At 42.2% G+C, this 20387-nt stretch overlaps 1 protein-coding gene across 1 annotated transcript in view; it reads right to left on the bottom strand.

Moving 5' to 3' along the window:
- Positions 1-18761: 18761 nt before the first annotated feature.
- The window catches only part of ptprt (protein tyrosine phosphatase receptor type T), a 721453-nt gene continuing 719827 nt past the window's right edge, over positions 18762-20387 (bottom strand). The window contains exons 33-34 of the mRNA XM_068000862.1: positions 20186-20321; positions 18762-18815 (exon numbers count right to left, since the gene is read on the bottom strand). Coding sequence (XP_067856963.1) covers positions 18762-18815; positions 20186-20321 — 190 coding nt within the window. The remainder of the gene's footprint in view (positions 18816-20185; positions 20322-20387) is intronic.

Raw genomic sequence — 20387 nt, 5'->3', positions numbered from 1 at the left:
GCAAAATCTGCTTCATTGCAAGTCTGTAAAATTTTTCTGCCACTTAAAAATACTTTCTAATCTGTTGTTATAAATGTGAAAAATTAAGACATACAAAGACAAAACTGTGACAATTACTGAGCAATTATTGACTGATGTACCTTTACATGCAATTCCTTTGATTGCTGACAATTAAACATCTGCTACCATTCATCATCCTGTATTGTCCTGCTGCAGGCTGGCATTAACTCACATGCATGCTGAAGCCACACAGTGAGCTGGGGTAAAAGTTATTGCTATAGCATCTTTGGAATAAATGTGGCAGCAATTCAACCCTACCGTCCAAAATAAAAAATATTTAGTATCCTTGTTTGGACAATATTAAAGGTCCATTTCAGGCCTCAACCAGTTCAGAGACAATTTGGGAGAGGGAACATTCAGAATCTCATGCATGCAACAGTTGGAGGAGAAGTGATTGACCTGGGCTCATTGGGGGTGATTTTAAACTCCAAGAACGGGTGGGTTGAAGGTGAGTGGGAGTTGAAAATAGTTGTTTTTTTGGGTCGCACAGGCTTTGCATTCCCAGTAGGAAGCCTGTACTTTTACACACCGATGTTAAACCTGGAAATAAAGCTGGGTTGTGGTCGTGACCCAAAAAACAACTATTTTCAACTCCCACCTGCCCTCAACCCACCAGTTCTTGGGGTTTAAAATCACTCCGATTGACTCCCAGAACATATGCATCAGACTGAAAGCCCCCTCTGACAGGTGCAGGAGGTGGTATTGCTGACAATGGGCTGCAACAATCAACAGTTGTGCTCAGCTTGTTAATTAAAAAAGAACAATTTAAATCTTGAAACTATTACAGCATAGAAACATAGAAAATAGGAGCAAGAGTAGGCCATTCAGCCCTTCGGGTCTGCTCCGCCATTCAAAATGATCATGGTTGATCATCTAACTCAGTACCTTGTTCCTGCTTTTTCCCCATATCCCTTGATTCCTTTAGCATTAAGAAATATATCTATCTACTTCTTGAATACATCTAATGACTTGGCCTCCACTGCCTTCTGTGGTAGAGAATTCCACAGGTTCACCACCCTCTGAGTGAAGAAATTTCTCCTCGTCTCGATTCTAAATGGCATACCCCGTATCCTGAGACTGTGACTCCTGGTTCTGGACTCCCCAGCCATCGGGAACATCCTCCCTGCATCTAGTCTGTCTAGTCCTGTTAGAATTTTATATGTTTCGATGAGATCACCTCTCATTCTTCTAAACTATAGTGAATATAGGCCTAGTCGACCCAATCTCTCCTCATACATCAGTCCTGCCATGCCAGGAAGCAAAGATGATAATGTAATGACTCTGCAAGCTGAAAGAGGACCACATGGCTGATGCTCTTTACTACCTGTGGCCTGCAGCTATTGTAAAACTGCACCTGTCAGTTCAAGTCCCAGCAGCATTTCTGGATTGATACAGGGAGGGAGCCACAGTTACATTGCCTGCCTACACCATTATGGAGTTGGGTGTGGTGGATCGTTACACATGCATAATGGGCTGCAAATCTGACCTGTAACCCAGGCCAGTTTTGAGACAGTTAGCACTTTACAATTGGTAGAAATTGAAAAGTGACTGTATCCTACCAGAGTTTTTATTAAAATTGAAGCTTCCCTTCAATTTGCTCCCCATCTCTCCTGAAGGTGCTGCATTTTGCCGGGACACAGTTCAAGTGCTGTTTGATCCCCAGTACCTTGCCCAAATGTCAGTGAGCGTTGACAGGGTATTTGACTGTGAAGAGCATCAAAGTCAAGCTCGATCCTGTTCTCATCTAACACCCACACACATACATTATTCAGCAAGGGTCAATGGAGCACTGATCAGCCAGGGTCATGGGCAGCAATCAGGAACTGGAATCCTGTTGTTATCCCAAGTCTGTTGTAATACTTTTTTTGCGGCCCTAGCTGAGATATATTTACAAGTGGAGCATATGTTGGCAATACCGTGCATTTTACATTGGAAAGAATTTGCATTTATATAACACCTTTCACAACCTCAGGAAGTACCAAAGCGCTTCATAGCAAATGAAGTGCAGTCACTGTTGTAATTTAAAGAAACTTTGGCTGAATTTTTCTAATGTAAAAGGACTACTGACCTCTGAAAGAAAGGCTTGCATTTACATAATGCCTTTCGTGACCTCAGGAAGCTCAAAACACTTTTCAGCCAATTAAGTACTTTTTTGAAGTATAGTCAATGTTTTAAAGTAGGAGACCCAACAGCATCTGAGGCCCACATTTTTATTGTTTGCATCTTATTTAAAGATCCATTTAAAGCCTTTACTAGTTCAAAGATATTTGGGGAGAGGGACCCATATTTTTGTGACTCCAGTGAGTTGCCAATGGTCTGTTAAAGATAAGGTGCAGTAACAGCAAACACCGCGTGCTGTCCCCGAGGTGGCTGCAGTAGAGACGAGACCGTCACCCATCTCCTTCTGGAATGTGCCTTTGCAAAGAAGGTCTGGAGAGAGATGCAGTGGTATCTGTCCAGGTTCGTCCCGAGCAGTTCTGTAACACAGGACTCTGTGCTCTACGGGCTGTTCCCGGGGACGCACACCGAGACAGACATGAACTGCTGCTGGAAGGCCATCAACTCGGTGAAAGACGCCCTTTGGTCTGCCCGAAACTTGCTGTTCTTCCAGTGCAAGGAGCTGTCCTCGACTGAGTGTTGCAGACTGGCACATTCCAAGGTCCAGGACTACGTGCTGAGGGATGCACTGAATCTGGGTGCGGCCACCGCAAGGCTCCGTGGGGACAGGAAACCATTTAGAGCCTTCCCGCCATTGTATACTGAGGGGCTGCAATCAGGGAAAAACCCCCTTGGGCAGAATGTAAAATTCAAATTGATGTAATGTAACTGTAATGAATCTGTAATGTACCTGTAATGAATCTGAAACGTAACCGTAATCAATAATCTGTATTGAGTGTAATGCAATGAGATACCCGAGAATGTCATGAACTGTAATTATGTACAATGTGTTCATTGAACTGTACTTGATGTAACCTGCAAATTGTATAGTCTGTATTGTGTACGTTTGGAATGTGACATGACAACTGTATTGTATGTATTGCTGCAAATTTTATGAATAAAGTATATTTTTTGAAAAAAAAATGAGGGGGGAGTGGTGCACATTCGAGCAGCACATTCCAAGAGATGCATATCTATTACATTATCTATTACATTAGAGGAGTGCTCCCAACTGAGCTGCCCGTTTCTCCTGTCATCAGTTGCATTCTTAACTAGAAACATCTGTACTTACCGGCAACCAATGGTATAGCTGTTCCATCAAAATGTGAGTCTATGAACCTGCCATTGGATTAAGGCAAAAGCAAAACACTGTGGATGCTGGAAAACTGAAATAAAAATAGAAAATGCCGGAGACACTCAGCAGGTCGGGAAGCATCTGTGGAAAGAGGAACAGAATTAATGGGCCAGAAATTACCGCAATGGTGCATCTCGCGGCGAACGATGTTAATTAATCAATGAAAGAAAAGGATAGAGAAACAGAGCAAACAACAAAGAAGGAAAAAAGGTGAATTAGAGTCAAATTAGATATAGAAAGAGAAATAAAGAGAGGGAAAAAGAGTACATTAAGAGGAAGAGAAAAAAGAAACAGAAAGGAAAAGTAAGAAAAAAATTAAAAACAAGCAGAGGAAGAGAACATTGTAACTCAGTTGTGTTTGAGAGCTGTTGTATTGGTCCTTGAGAAGTTAATGAGTGAAAGGCAGAGTAGGTGCGTGAAAAGTATAACCATTCTTGACCCATGAAGTATAGATCCAACGGCCCCATCCATCACGATCAGGAACAGTGGAGCTGCTTTCATGGGAACATAGAAAGACCAAGGTCCATTTAGTTCACCTTCTACCATTCTGGTAGTCACATGATACAATTATAATGGAGTTGTTGGCTAATCATAGCAATCAATCTCTATCATTTAGTCTACAACAGACTCAGAAATGACACAAGGAAAACCCGCAGTGGTGGGGAGCTTTAGGAACCATAGGTCCTAAGTCACCTTTTTCCTCCCAACCATGCTACACTTACCATGTCATGTCTCAAATTACTCATATACTCTATCCCAAATTGTAATTGTCTAATTTGCATTTCTGAATGTCTTCCAACACTAACCAGAGTATGCATGGCAAGACTGGCACAAAAGACATTTCGCCAAGACAGATAAAAAGTTTAAAAACTCTAGGAACAATTCACTACCGGCTGGAGTGAGACTCCACAGCTTCATTGTTCCCTTTCTTGGCCTCCAAGGTTGAGTGTCATGTCAGCACCATAAATCACGTCATTAACAGGGACCTTATGACGTAAATGGCTGCGGCGAGACTAATTCGCATAAACGTCGTAAATCCAACAATTTTATGAATTTCAATGGAGAGTCTCATGCCGACATGATAATTTTTTCGGTTTTGACGAAGCTAAATTCGTAAAAGACAAATTTCAGACTGACACCAGGAAGCTCTTCTTCGTACAAAGAATGATAAACATATTGTAATTAACTTTCAGGTAGGGCTATAGTGGTGAAAGTTCTGGAATTATTTAAGGAACAATTGGATGATGTGATGGGGGACTGTATGGTCTTTCTGGAAGGAGGTGCTTAGAATGATCTTCCTCATCTGTATTTATCTTGTGATCTTGATACCACTGGTCTGTGAGGCTCATTTCCTTATGGGGAATGCACTTACCGGCTGAACTATTGGGGGAGCTGTCTAAAATATGTCAGCCTTGAAATGACACTATGGGGTAAAATTATACAAAAGTGGGAAAGGACCAGATATTAGGTGTTTTTTCTTTTCCCAAAGAGTAGTGAGCCTCTGGAATTCATTGCCGATTGGTGCGGTGTGTGCTGAATCTCTGCATGCCTTCAAGAGGGAGCTGGACCAGTTCCCGCTGGGGCAGAGATCGCATCATATAGAAGGTAAGTGGATTATTAGATAACAAACACATGGTCCATGTGATCTCCTGGACTGGCTTCGATCACCTGAAGGGATCGGAGAGAAAATTTTCAGAGTCGTTTCTTCCCTTATTGGCCCTTGGTTCTCTCTGTTTTTTTCACCTTTTCCAGGAGATTACATACCTGTGGAGGTTTAGGAAGGGTCCAGTCATGTTGCACCCGCCATCATGAGTGTGGGGCAGGCTTGATGGACCAGTTGTTTTTTGTTGCCTGTCATTTTCATATGTTTGTATTAGCACACCAGCACTTCACACATTTTGGTCTGAAATTCCTCTCTCTGCTATTTTAACATAGGTGCTAATCTGCTTAAAATAAATGGGTTAACACCACCACCAAATAGCAAAGAGCGATGGATGCATTAAGCTTGTATGCTAAATCTCACAGTGCAATTTCAAGGCCTTCTCATATGTGTTTTGTAAGAACAATAAAACAAGTTTAACATCCAAAAAGCCTTCTCAAAGAGGAATAAAGGTCACAGTTTCTTATTTTTAGATCTTCAAAATGAAATGAATATTTGCATGCAATCTAATACTTCCAGAAGGAATAGTTTGTTTCAATTACACTAAAGATAAAGAGTTTTGCACAGGTCAGTGATCTTAATGTTTCCCACACTTGTACTGATGACTATCTTTAATAAGCATCTCAAACTAGAAAATTAATATGCAAATAAGATTTATATGCAGGGGACTGACAGCATGGTGGCTGTGTGATAGTTCATGGACTCACAATCATAGGAGCCAAATATGAATCATAGGCACGACAGATGTTTGAGCTTGGCTGCCCTTTATCAGATGAATTTTGCAGTTCTCATTTGGGCACAGAGATCTCAGGGGAAGTGAACCCTGTGGTTCCAAGTCCTTTCCTGTGGAAGCACATCTCCTGTTTGAGAATTATGAAACAGCACTGACAGTGCTGGTAGAGAACTCCACAGATTAAGGGTAAGCTATCTTTACTGTATGCCGAGAGGATGGAGCATGGCTGTGGATGGTAATACTGGTAACAGAAAAGAGAAAAAAAAAATGCAGATTGTTAAGTAAAATAAAGGTGTGCCTACTACTATCTCTGTATCATCACTCGCGTCCACCCCAACCTCAGCCCATCTGTCCACCTCCCTCTCCTTTAAGACCACCTCTTTGACAAAGCTTTCGATCCCAACCCCCCAATAATTAATGCTTTGATTTCGCAGCCATTTTCGTACCTTAAGCCTCTGTGCAGTTTCTACGTTAAAGGAGTATTATAAACACACACTGCTATTGTTGTTGTTGTTGTTGTTGTTGTTGTTGTTGTTGTTGTTGTTGTTGTTGTCGTCAAGTGAGAAATACACAAGACAAAATACTTAGAGACTTAGGTCCCACAAGAATCTATCCATGGCCCCCTCCTCTTTCTCATCTACATGCTGCCCCTCAGTGACATCATCTGAAAACATAACATCAGGTTCCACATGTGCGCTGACGACACCCAGCTCTATCTCATCGCTACCTCTCTCGACTCCTCCCCTGCCTTTGATTTGTCACGCCGCTTGTCCAACCTCCAGTGCTAGATGAGCAGAAATTTCCTCCAACTAAATACTGGGAAGACCAAAACGCATGTTAACATCCCGCCACAAACTCCACTCCTTGGCCACTGACTCTATCCCTCTGCCTGGCCACTGTCAGAGACTCAACCAGACCATTCATAACCTTGGCGTCCTATTTGACCCTGAAATGAGCTTCTAACTCCATATCCGTTCCATCACCAAGACCGCCTACTTCAACCAACATAACGTTTCCACCTCTGCCTCAGCTCATCTGCTGCTGATACCCTCATCCATGCCTTTATTATCTCTAGACTTGAATATTCCAATGCTCTCTTGGCCAGCCTCCCATCTTTCACCCCCTGTAAACTTGAGCTTATCCAAAACTCTGCTGCCCGTATCCGAAATTGCACCAAGTGCCGTTCACCCATCATCCCTGTGCCCACTGACCTACATTGGCTCCCAGTCTGGCAATGCCTCAATTTTAAAATTCTCATCCTTGGTTTCCAATCTCTCCATATCTCTGTAACTTCCTCCAACTCTACATCCCACCGAGATCTCTGCACTCCTTCAATTCTGGCCTCATGCACAACCCCGATTTGAATCGCTCCACCTTTGGGGGCTGTGCCTTCAGCTACCTTGGCCCTAAGCTCTGGAATTCTCTTCCTAAACCTCTCTGTTTCTCTACCTCCCTCTCCTCCTTGAAGATGTTCTTTAAAACCTACTTTGATCAAGCTTTTGGTTACCTGTCCTAATATCTCCTTATGCGGCTTGGTGCCAAATTTTGTTTGATAATGCTCCTGTGAAATGCCTTGGAACGTTTTACTACGTTAAAGATGCCATATAAATGCGAGTTGTCGTTGAATTAGACACTTGACCAACCCATTCACTAATGCCCTTTATGGAAAGAAACCTGCCGTCCTTACCTGGTCTGGCCTATATGTGACTCCAGACCCACAGCAACGTGGTTGATTCTTAATTGCCCGCTGAAATGACCCAGCAAGCCACTCAGTTGTAAAATCTCGCTACGAAAAGTCATAAGAAGAATAAAACCGGACGGACCACCCGGCATCGGACCACAAGGCACCAGACACGACAACGGCAAACCAAGCCCAGTCGACCCTGCAAAGTCCTCCTCACTAACATCTGGGGACTTGTGCCAAAATTGGGAGAGCTGTCCCACAGACTAGTCAAGCAACAGCCTGACATAGCCATACTCACAGAATCATACCTTTCAGCCAACGTCCCAGACTCTTCCTTCGCCATCCCTGGGTATGTCCTGTCCTACCGGCAGGACAGACCCACCAGAGGTGGCAGTACAGTGATATACAGTCAGGAGGGAGTGGCCCTGGGAGTCCTCAACATTGACTCTGGACCCCATGCAATCTCATGGCATCAGGTCAAACATGGGCAAGGAAACCTCCTTCTGATTACCACCTACCGTCCTCCCTCAGCTGATGAATCAGTCCTCCTCCATGTTGAGCACCACTTGGAGGAAGCAGTGAGAGTAACAAGGGCACAAAATGTACTCTGGGTGGGGGACTTCAATGTCCATCACCAAGAGTGGCTCGGTAGCACCACTACTGACCGAGCTGGCCGAGTCCTGCAGGACATAGCTGCTAGAATGGGCCTGCAGCATGTGGTGAGCGAACTAACACGAGGGAAAAACTTACTTGACCTCGTCCTCACCAATCTACCTGTCGCAAATGCATCTGTCCATGACAGTATTGGTAGGAGTGACCACCGCACAGTCCTCGTGGAGTTGAAGTCCCGTCTTCGCACTGAGGACACCATCCAACATGTTGTGTGGCATTACCACCGTGCTAAATGGGATAGATTCAGAACAGATATAGCAGCTCAAAACTGGGCATCCATGAGGCACTGTGGGCCATCAGCAGCAGCAGAATTGTATTCCAGCACAATCTGTAACCTCATGGCCCGGCAAATTCCTCACTCTACCATTACCAACAAGCCAGGGGATCAACCCTGGTTCAATGAGGAGTGTAGAAGAGCATGCTAGGAGCAGCACCAGGTGTACCTAAAAATGAGGTGCCAACCTGGTGAAGCTACAACTCTGGACTACATGCATGCTAAACAGCGGAAGCAACATGTTATAGACAGAGCTAAGCGATTCCACAACCAACAGATCAGATCAAAGCTCTGCAGTCTTGCCACATCCAGTCGTGAATGGTGGCAGACAATTAAACAACTAACGGGAGGAGGAGGCTCTGCAAACATCCCCATCCTCAATGATGGCGGAGTCTAGCACGTGAGTGCAAAAGACAAGGCTGAAGCGTTGCAACCATCTTCAGCCAGAAGTGCCGAGTGGATGATCCATCTCGGCCTCCTCCCGATATCCCCACCATCACAGAAACCAGTCTTCAGCCAATTCGATTCACTCCACGTGATATCAAGAAACGGCTGAGTGCACTGGATACAGCAAAGGCTATGGGCCCCGACAACATCCCAGCTGTAGTGCTGAAGACTTGTGCTCCAGAACTAGCTGCACCTCTAGCCAAGCTGTTCCAGTACAGCTACAACCCTGGCATCTACCCGACAATGTGGAAAATTGCCCAGGTATGTTCTGTCCACAAAAAGGACAAATCCAATCCGGCCAATGAGGATGGGGATGTTTGCAGAGCCTTCTCCTCCTGTTAGTTGTTTAATTACCGTCCCATCAGTCTAATCTCAATCATCAGCAAAGTGATGGAAGGTGTCGTCGACAGTGCTATCAAGCGGCACTTACTCATCAATAATTTGCTCACCGATGCTCAGTTTGGGTTCCGCCAGGACCACTCGGCTCCAGACCTCATTACAGCCTTGGTCCAAACATGGAAAAAGAGCTGAATTCCAGAGGTGAGGTGAGAGCGACTGCCCTTGACATCAAGGCAGCATTTGACCGAGTGTGGCACCAAGGAGTCCTCGTAAAATTGAAGTCAATGGGAATCAGGGGGAAAACTCGCCAGTGGCTGGAGTCATACCTAGCACAAAGGAAGATGGTAGTGGTTGTTGGAGGCCAATCATCTCAGCCCCAGGACATTGCTGCAGGATTTCCTCAGGGCAGTGTCCTAGGCCCAACCATCTTCAGCTGCTTCATCAATGACCTTCCCTCCATCATAAGGTCAGAAATGGGGATGTTCGCTGATGACTGCACAGTGTTCAGTTCCATTCGCAACCCCTCAAATAATGAAGCAGACCGAGCCCTCATGCAGCAAGACCTGGACAACATCCAGGCTTGGGCTCATAAGTGGCATAGGAACATAGGAACAGGAGTAGGCCATTCAGCCCCTCGTGCCTGCTCCGCCATTTGATTAGATCATGGCTGATCTGTGATCTAACTCCATATACCTGCCTTTGGCCCATATCCCTTAATACCTTTGGTTGCCAAAAAGCTATCCATCTCAGATTTAAATTTAGCAATTGAGCTAGTATCAATTGCCGTTTGCGGAAGAGAGTTCCAAACTTCTACAAGTAACATTCGCGTCAGATAAGTGCCAGGCAATGACCATCTCCAACAAGAGAGAGTCTAACCACCTCCCCTTGACATTCAATGGCATTACCATCGCCGAATCCCCCACCATCAACATCCTGGGGGTCACCATTGATCAGAAACTTAGCTGGACCAGCCATATAAATACTGTGGCTACGAGAGCAGGTCAAAGGCTGGGTATTCTGTGGCGAGTGACTCACCTCCTGTCTCCCCAAAGCCTTTCCACCATCTACAAGGCACAAGTCAGGAGTGTGATGGAATACTCTCCACAGCTCCAACAACACTCAAGAAGCTCGACACCATCCAAGATAAAGCAGCCCACTTGATTGGCACCCCATCCACCACTCTAAAAATTCACTCCCTTCACCACTGGCGCACAGTGGCTGCAGTGTGTACCATCCACAGGATGCACTGCAGCAACTCGCCACGGCTTCTTCGACAGCACCCCCCAAACCCACGACCTCTACCACCTAGGACAAGAGCAGCAGGCACATGTGAACAACACCACCTGCACGTTCCCCTCCAAGTCACACACCATCCTGACTTGGAAATATATCGCCGTTCCTTCATCGTCGCTGGGTCAAAATCCTGGAACTCCCTTCCTAACAGCACTGTGGGAGAACCGTCACCACACGGACTGCAGCAGTTCAAGAAGGTGGCTCACCACCACCTTCTCAAGGGCAATTAGGGATGGGAAATAACTGCCGGCCTCACCAGCGACGCCCACATCCCATGAACGAATAAAAAAAGGTCTTTTATGTATGACGTAACTGGAGTAGGAATGTGACCTGGTGGTTTGACCTATTGCACAACTATAGTTATACCGCAACATGGGTCTCAGACTGCTCTCTGTGGAGTGTAATGTGCAGTCATGCAGTCAGTAGACTCGAATTGTACCAGATACTGCACATCCCAACAAATCATGGCAAGGTCAGTGACACAAAATCTCTATTCATGTGTGCTTGGATACCCTGCTCCCTGGGCAGCTAATTTTAAAAGTTCAGAGAGCATAGGCAAAAATTCCTATTCTTGCAAAATATTAAAAAGATTCCAAACAAAGTTTTAAAATTTTCTGGGCAGTCCAGTGAACTATCTGGGCATTTTTGAAAGGCAGATTTGCACTAAAATGAGTTACATTTCATCCAGTGTGAGACAACCTTCTGAATGAGGTTGGGGAGGGTCTCAAGCTACTTAGTGCAACCAGGCATTGGACTGACTCCTGAGTTATACTCGGCCAATTTTGTGCCAATGTCCACCCAAAACTGCTATGTGTTGATGCAAAAGTAGCAGTATAGCTGCAGTCGAAAATCAACAAACCTATTTGACCGAGCTGAGCTTCCAACCCCATATCCTCTCCATCACAAAGACCACCGACTTCCACCTCCATAACATTGCCCATCTCCGCACCTACCTCAGCTTATCAGCTGCTGAAACCCTCATCCATGGTTTTGTTACCTCCAGACTCAACTGTTCCAATGCTCTCTTGGCAGGCTTCCCATTTACACAAAAGTAACAAAGTGACAGGAAACAAATGTGGGCACTGCTACATATGTACCTACTCTAGTTATCAATGGTACCAATATTACGTCCATTTTGGTCCTTTATTGCCTCCGCATTATTTCTTTCTTCAAATGATGAAGTGCCTCCGTATCACAACAAGATAATCAGAGTCTCTGCAAATGGTGACAATGCAGTTCTTCTCAGAATATTGAAAATTCTGCAGGGAACATGCCCAAGAAGCCTATTCCCATGTTGTTCCATATAAAGAAAAGCAAACCATTCATAAGGTAAGAACATAACAAATAGGAGCAGGAGTAGGCCATACGGCCCCTTGAGCCTGCTCCGCCATTCAATAAGATCATGGCTGATCTTCAACCTCTCCACTTTCCTGCCCGATCCCCATAACCCTTGATTTCTTTAATGTCCAAATATCCATCGATCTCACTCTTGTACATACTCAACGACTGAGCATACACAGCCCCCTGGGGTAGAGAATTCCAAAGATTCACAGCCCTCTAAATGAGTTAACAACTGAGCTGTCAGTGGGAGGAGAGCATTAAGCACAGCAGAAAGCAAAAGGGAAGTGAACTTCATTGGCATGGAAATTAAAATGCAATTCAGCAAAACAAAACACAACAAAAAGGCAATTACAAAGGGAGTTCAGAATCACACTCTTTATGATATGCTCGTATAATAAGGCTTAAAAAATTGATTCATTTCTGCATGTCTTACTGGAATCTAATCTAAGTTTTGTCAGCCACACATTTGTGATGAAGGTTCTGCATGTCACAGAAATGCAAGCAGAATTGCAATGTTTCATGGTGATATACTTGAACCAAGGCTGACACTTCAGTGCAGTACTGAGAGACTGCTGGACTGTCGGAGGTGCACCTTTCAGATGAGACTGCCCTCTCAGGTAGATGTAAATGATTTTAAGGCACATATTCAAAAAAGAGCAGCTAAGTTCTGCAGTTTTGGCCACTATTTCTCCCTCAACCAACATCACTGAAACAGATGATCTTGTCACCTATCTTAGTACTGTTTGTGAATTTTCCTTTGTCCTTTGTATTGAGAGCTGTGGCTGGACCAAATATACATTTCTGTCAGGTGGCATTACATATTAATGGTACAGAAATCCTTTCCAATCTGTGTGACATATGGTGGCATGCAATGGCTGCTAACATAAAATGGATGAGGTTTTCTGCTTCTGTGATCGTCAGCCCATAGTTTTCCACCCGCTATGATCAATTGATATAAAATCATGGGATGGCGAGTGCAGCAATGGAAAACCCCAGTCAATGTTGCATATTCGGTAGGAGGTGGCATGCCAGATGTAATATTCCAATAGGTTTCATCTCAAGATGGTGAGGAAAATTATGTTTCACTTCCTATGCATCCAGGTTATAGAAATAATTAACATTGTTGGGAAAGAATTTGGATTTTCTTTAAATATCCTTGCCTATTGCGAATAATCTGCTTTGATCTGAGATGTCAGAAACTGCCTGGAGCAGGTATATTGATGGTAGCCTTTTACAATGTCTTTAGTTCATATTTCCATGTCACGTGAGACAGAACTTCACGGGAGCAAAAGTGTGTTCCACAAAGAATGATCAAGGAACTCAGTTCAAGGACTTTGAAAAGGATTCTAATAATTCAAATGTTTTTGCTGCTTTGGTTTCAAAAAATAGTTTAAAGTATCAGAGAAAGTTAAAAATAGTGTTGTAATTTATCTGCTGATTTACTCTGTATAAATTTACATCTTATAATAAAAACAATTTATTTGCTAACTAAATTGGAGCAATCAGGAGAGTAAGGCGGCCATCCAGTGTGTATCTTGAGAAAAGGGTAATCATTAATTCTGTGCCATTTAGTCCGTGCATAAAGTATATTTCTTTCAGTTTATAGGAGGCACGGGACTACCGATGGAGACTGCTTTGTTGCTGTGAGCATGAATAAAGAGTGTTGGAACAAGCCAAGAATTATAGTGCCATATTGCAAGCATGGTACATAAACACAAGCTTCTGAAACAGACATAAAATTACGAACGAGAAGTAGTATAAAAAAGATAACTTTGCAGTTCAATATTGCAGCATCAGCCAGGAAGTCTAGATCACCGTAATCTCGTAAAAAGTGCAATCTTCTCTACAATCTTAGTACTTGAGAAAAATGTTTTTGACTAAAGTCCCGTCTGCCTTTCAGGTGGACATAACAGATCCCATGGCACTATTTTGAAGAAGAGCTAAGGCGTTCTCCCTGGTGTCCTGGCCAATATTTATCCCTCAGCCAATATCACTAAAAAAATTATCTTGTCATTGCTATTTGTGGGGTCTTGCTGTGCGCAAATTGGCTGCCATATTTCCTACATTTCATTAGCGACTACACTTCAAAAAGTACTTCCTTGGCTGTAATGGGCTTTGGGAGGTCCTGTGGTCGTGAAAGGCAGCTCCAACAACACTCAAGAAGCTCGACACCATCCAAGATAAAGCAGCCCGCTTGATTGGCACCCCATTCACCACCGTAAACATTCACTCCCTTCACCACCGGCGCACTGTGGCTGCAGTGTGTACCATCCAAAAGATGCACTGCAGCAACTCGCCAAGGCTTCTTCGACAGCACCTCCCAAACCCACGACCTCTACCATCTAGAAGGACAAGAGCAGCAGGCACATGGGAACAACACCACCTGCACGTTCCCCTCCAAGTCACACACCATCCCGACTTGGAAATATGTCGCCGTTCCTTCATCGTCGCTGGGTCAAAATCCTGGAACTCCCTTCCTAACAGCACTGTGGGAGAACCGTCACCACACGGACTGCAGCGGTTCAAGAAGGCGGCTCACCACCACCTTCTCAAGGGCAATTAGGGATGGGCAATAAATGCTGGCCTCGCCAGCGACGCCCACATCCCGTGAACGAATAATAAAAAAAATATATATAAATTCAAGTCTTTCTTACTTTCTAAAAAACATCTTTAACTTACTGTGATAAATAATCCAGGCATGTAGTTTCCTTGCAGGTACCATTATTTCAGTCCTCAACTTGTAGGATCTTAATTTGAATTAATCAATTTATGTTTCAGGTTAAGGATAGATGGGATTGTAGTCTAAATTTTCCATGGGGGAAAGATAACCTTCTCCAAGCACAAACAGGCTGAAAAGCAAGGTACCAAAATTTTCATAAAGTGAACGTGATTTCTAGATTTGTTTAACAACAGGGTGCAGAGAGTGTGGAAGGAAAGATCAACACTTCTTAAACAGACATTCCTGTCAGATATAACTGCATGCGATATCAAACATGAAATGAAACTGTGCAATATTAGTAACAAACATATTGAAGTGCTAGTATGAAATTCCCATATTTACTATGTTAACTCTTTGTTAAGTCTTCAATAAGTTAGTTAACAAAACATCTGTCACAAGATAAATGAGGTAGGCTATTCATTCCATCTTAGCTCATTCCTCCAGACAGATTCTATAATTCCCCTCATCACAGAAACCAATTGGTTCTTAATTAAATCCAGGATTTTGCATTACCCTAAGCAAGAGGTTTACTCCAAGTGCTAATCACTCAATTGTATCTGACTCATTTTAGCTATAGAATAGGAGAAACTTAAAGCTTTACAATCAAATGTGTTAATTTAAGTAACAGAATTTATGAAACTTTGAACATGGACCCAGAATTTGCTGTAGCCGATCAATGAACGGGGCCTGCTGTTAGTTAGACTTGCTCATGCCCATTTGATCTGCATAATATTTTGTGCTGCAAGTTGGAAGTGGGAGATGGAAACGGCGCAACGCTCTCTACAGAACATCTGGGCTCTGAGTGAACAGGGCAAGGAACTGTGTATCTCCTTAACCAATCAGAATGAAGGATTGTGAAATTAACAGCGTCAGGATGAGAAGGAGCTGTAAATTAGAGTGGGTGAATTCAATGTCAAATCAGGTACAGAAAGAGAAATAAAGAGAGGGAAAGATAAAGTAAAAAAAAGATTTTAAATTTTAATTTATCTTTAAAATCTCTAACAATAATTAAACCTGAAGGAATGAGACTCCATACTTGTAATCGTTAATTTTCAGTGCCAGAGAGGTTGACTGGCAGTAATTAAACTTATCTCATCGTTAAAAGGGTACTTACACTTGAAATGACAAGACTTAGCTTTCTGTGGCGCGTTTAGTTCGTATCTACTGTGCAAATTCAGGAACTTCGCGCCGTTCAATGCATTTAAATGGTGAGGCAGACAGCGAGATCCTGTTTTTGTGAAGCTAACAGCGGAGCAGCGCATTTCGGACAGCAACTTTTGGAGCTCTGTGTTTAACCACGCATCTGCCCCTCGCCTGAAGTTGCTGTGCAATTTGTGCATAAATTACGGTGAGCTCTATTAGTTATTTTGACAGCAAATTCTGGGCCATGATTGTTTCCCACTTTCTGTCTCAGGGCATTCTACATTTCTATGTCTGCATTATATTTTACACAAAACAGTCAAATTAGCACAGGAAGAGATAGGAGTTGCATCACATATTCCATTTATTTTATTATACAGATGGCACAAGGCCCATTTTACAAACATTTCCGTACAACATTTATAAGAATAAATTAATCAGATGGCATTGCAGTTGTAAAAAGATCACATTACTTTTATGTACTGTCAAAAATATATTCCATATATTATTTGACTTAACATAATTTACCACAATTTGTAAAGCTAGAAAAGTAACCTGCTACAGAATATTACACAGTGAAGCTATTCAAACATGCTTTCATCTACCAAACACAGAAACTGAGCTGAAAAGGGAACAACTAACACCAATGAGCACAGGAGAAGAAATATATTGGTTTGATTCTTATCTTGCTTGTACATTGGTTTAATTTTCTGATTATGCAGTGTTAGTATTAAAATTAGGGAGCCTACAGTGAATAATCCAGCATGTTTTATGCTGAAATGGGGAACGAAATGTTGGCACTAGCACAGTAAAAGCTCAGTGCTTGAATTAGATCACAGCTCACTGTTACAGCATAAAGCCTGCTAGATCGTTCATAATAGCCATTGACACATGGCTCAGCATGGGACAGTTTTCATTTGTTTTAAGTAAATAGTGTCTATCTGTTGGTAATTCAGAATGGTGTTTGCTTTTCCAATAATGTCACTTTTTTGGTTTTGTTTCTTTCATTAATAAGAACAAGGAATGTTGCTTTGATGTTTTAGGATCAAATTAAGAATTTAGGATTTGTTCTTCAATTCCAAGGCCGTTTCAAAGAATTACTGATTTCAGCCAGCCAATCTGAATCTTAGATTTTACTCAACCGTATATTAATAATACCATGAACTTTGCTGAGATTTAATGCTGCACCTCAAATTTGATCTTTGAGTTTGGAGCAAATATTTCTATATCATTTACTGTGGTTAGGCCTGTTGCACCTTATTATAGATACTTTACGGGGCTGGGCCTAATTCCTCAAGGTTTGTGCAGTACCATGTATTCTCTTTTGGTAAAGCCAAAGGGGAAGAAAATAATTTTATACTTAACAAAATTGTATAAATGATGCACAACTACAGCAAAGTAAAAGAAATTATAAAGAAAAATATACCAGACAAACTTAAGTCTTTTACAGATATTCTTCAGTCACTGAAGAGTGATACTAAGCTAACAACCAAACAACCTGATAGGAGGTAGAATTTCTAAGGTCCTTCTAAAGTTTAAGGACTTTGTATAACTCAATTTTTGTTCCTCTCTTACAAATATGTATTTATGGAGTTCAGATAATCTACAAGAATTGTAAGTTAATAAAGAGTTTATAAAGTTTAGCAAAAGTATGAGAATGATGTTTTGACAAGATCTTAATAAAAATTGACAAGAGATGTACTTGGTTTATGCTACAGTTTTACTTTCTGCCAGTAACAATGAGCTTAATGAATCTGACTAAATCACACCCAAAATACAACAAACCACCTTTACAAAGCTCTTAGGTACTACAACCTTCTGATATAGTGCATCTTGCTGATGGCTCCATCAGTCAGAAAGAACACGCATAAAACACCCGGGAGCTTAATTTTCTCTGCATTATTTTCAATGCACTGGTTAATGCATTTATGTTAAATTTCTGTCGGGCTATTTTAATGCAGTAGTTCTAACCTGTTTATTTTTTTGCAGATTAATGATTGTGTTAGAATAGCAGACAATTTAATGCAAATGTATTAACCAGTGAATTGAAAACAGTGTCCCAGATGAAATGAAACCGCTTGAAATAAAAATAGAAAATGCAGCAAATGCACGTAGTTCAATCTGCAAAAAAAGAATGGGCGAGAGTATTTGTCAGAACTCAGAGTTCTGATGAAGGGTCACATCAGAAATGTAAACCTATTTTTCTCTTTTAGATGCTGTGCATTTTGAGTAGTTCCTGTTTTTGTTTCACGTTTCCAGCATTCACACAAATTATCTTTTAATTTCATATATAAATCACTTTCTTTATAACACACTCCATTCTCCCTTACAATAGCCTCCCGAAACAGCCTTAAGAAAGTCTACTGCATTAATAGTTCCACTGAACAAAGCACAGAATATTAGTGTGAAAGGTACATCTTCAGCTGTCTCAGTCACATATAATCAAATGTTGTTCACTTTGTTTAAAGGTTCAATACCCGAAGAGTTGTTGAAAGTTTTATAGTGAGTTGTTTGAAGGTTGCATTTAACGTTTTAAAGCCTTATTCTCACAAAACAATTGGTGCTCCAAAACTGTACCTTTTTAATGGAAGCTGTCGCCAGTGGGAACATCAAAAGTGACAGGAGATCAACACCCAACAGGAATATTATTGCTTAATTTTATTTAGCATTTCTGATACCAACTATGAAAAAAATGCTAAATAAAACTTTGCTAATAGATCATAGATAGCATTTATTAGTACTGTTATACAAACAACTTAAACACCGTGGAATGTAATATACGAGGACAATTGACAAAATGAACAGCTGGCAAAATCTCCAACTAAACCGGTTAAATCAATTTACTTCTGGCACAAGCAGAACTCCTGTGATAGATGGAGTAGTCAAATGTTACGTCCCATAGCCAATCCAGGTAGTACTTGTGGATTCTGTATGTGATCGGCACTGGGTTGCTGCTTGTTTTCCTTCCTGGTTTCACCATGATGCTTGAAAGCACAAATTTATGCAAACTTTTTCTGGATGCACATTTTTTTTTACACAGGATATGAAGTGTTTCTTTGATAAAAATGTCACTGTGCTGCCACAATAATTCTTCTCATCACTAAAGTTCAAAACGAACTCAAATACTCCAGTGCCACATCATAGCAGAACTTGTATTGCTCCTAGGAGAGAAAAAGAAACACTCCCCATCAATCGTGTAACTTTCACATGATTAATAGTTCTTCCCGTTAATAAATATCTAAAACTGAAGACAATGAGGATCAGGGGGAAAACACTCCAGTGGCTGGAGTCATACCTGGCACAAAGGAAGATGGTTGTGGTTGTTGAATGTCAATCATCTCAGCCCCAAGACATTGTTGCAGAAGTTACTCAGGGCAGTGGCCAAGGCTCAACTATCTTCAGCTGCTACATCAATGACCTTCCCTCCATCATATGGTCAGAAGTGGGGCTGTTCGCTGATGATTGCATAATGTTCAGCTCCATTCACAATTCCGCGGAAAATGAAGCAGTCCATGCCCACATCCAGCAACACCTGGACAATATCCAGGACTGGGCTGATAAGTGGCAAGTAACGTGCACGTTACACAAGGGCCAGGCAATTACAAACTCCAAGAAGACCTCCCCATGATATTCAATGGCATTACCATTGCCAAGTCCCCCACCATCAAAATCCTGGGGGATTACCACGAACCAGAAACTGAACTGGACCAGCCACATAAATGCTGTGGCTACCAGAGGCTGGGTATTCTGTCATGAGTGGCTCACCTCCTGACTCCCCAAAGCTTCTCTACCACATACAAGGTACAAGTCAAGAGTGTGATGGAATATTCTCCACTTACCTGGATGGGTGTAGCTGCAACAACACTCAAGAAACTCTACACCATCCAGGACAAAGCAGTCTGCTTGTCTAGCACCCCATCCACTAGCTTAAGCATGCACTCACTCCACCACTGATGTACTGTGACTACAGTGTGTACTATCTACAGGATGCACTGCAGCAAGTCACCAAGGTTTTACTGTAGCACCTCCTAAACCCGCAACCTCCACCACCTAGAAGGACAAGGGCAGCAGATGCATGTGACCACCATCACCTCCAAGTCACATATCATTCTGACTTGGACCACACGGACTGCAGTGGTTCAAGAAGGCGGCCAACCACCACCAGATGGGCAATAAATGCTGGCCTTGCTAATGATGCCCACATCCCGAGAATATTAATAAAATCTGTTTATTCCATATTGTGATAATATAATAGTGAATTTGCACAGACTTATTTTTGTCCAAAAATAATATATTAGAAATTACAGCTGCCAATTGTAGCAAATAAATGCTTAATGTGCTATTTTAGCAGAGAGTTTGACCATTTAAAATAAATAAATTAATGCTTGCATTAAAGTAGTAGACAGGGAACTATTATTCAAAAGAGTTAAGCATTTCATCGGCTAGTATCACCAACAGTAATTTCCAGATTAAAATGTTTAGAGAATCCCAAATGCATTATTACAACACACAGAAAGGTATTCAATCTTACCAGTGTATCTACCATGTTGGATTTGTTGTTTCGTAGTGTTTTGACAGTGTGAAAAACATCTATTATATTCTGTTGATGAATCATCTCACAGATACTGCGAACTACACAAAGTGTTCCACTACGCCCACCACCATTACTGAAAGACAAAAGCATAAGCATTTTTAGGGACCAGATGGTAAAGTGGGTTAGCACATAATCTCTG

Source organism: Heptranchias perlo, chromosome 19, assembly GCF_035084215.1.
Source record: "Heptranchias perlo isolate sHepPer1 chromosome 19, sHepPer1.hap1, whole genome shotgun sequence".
NCBI classification, from domain to species: domain Eukaryota; kingdom Metazoa; phylum Chordata; class Chondrichthyes; order Hexanchiformes; family Hexanchidae; genus Heptranchias; species Heptranchias perlo.
Note: the sequence above shows the minus strand (reverse complement) of the source record. Positions and strands in the feature narration are given on the sequence as shown.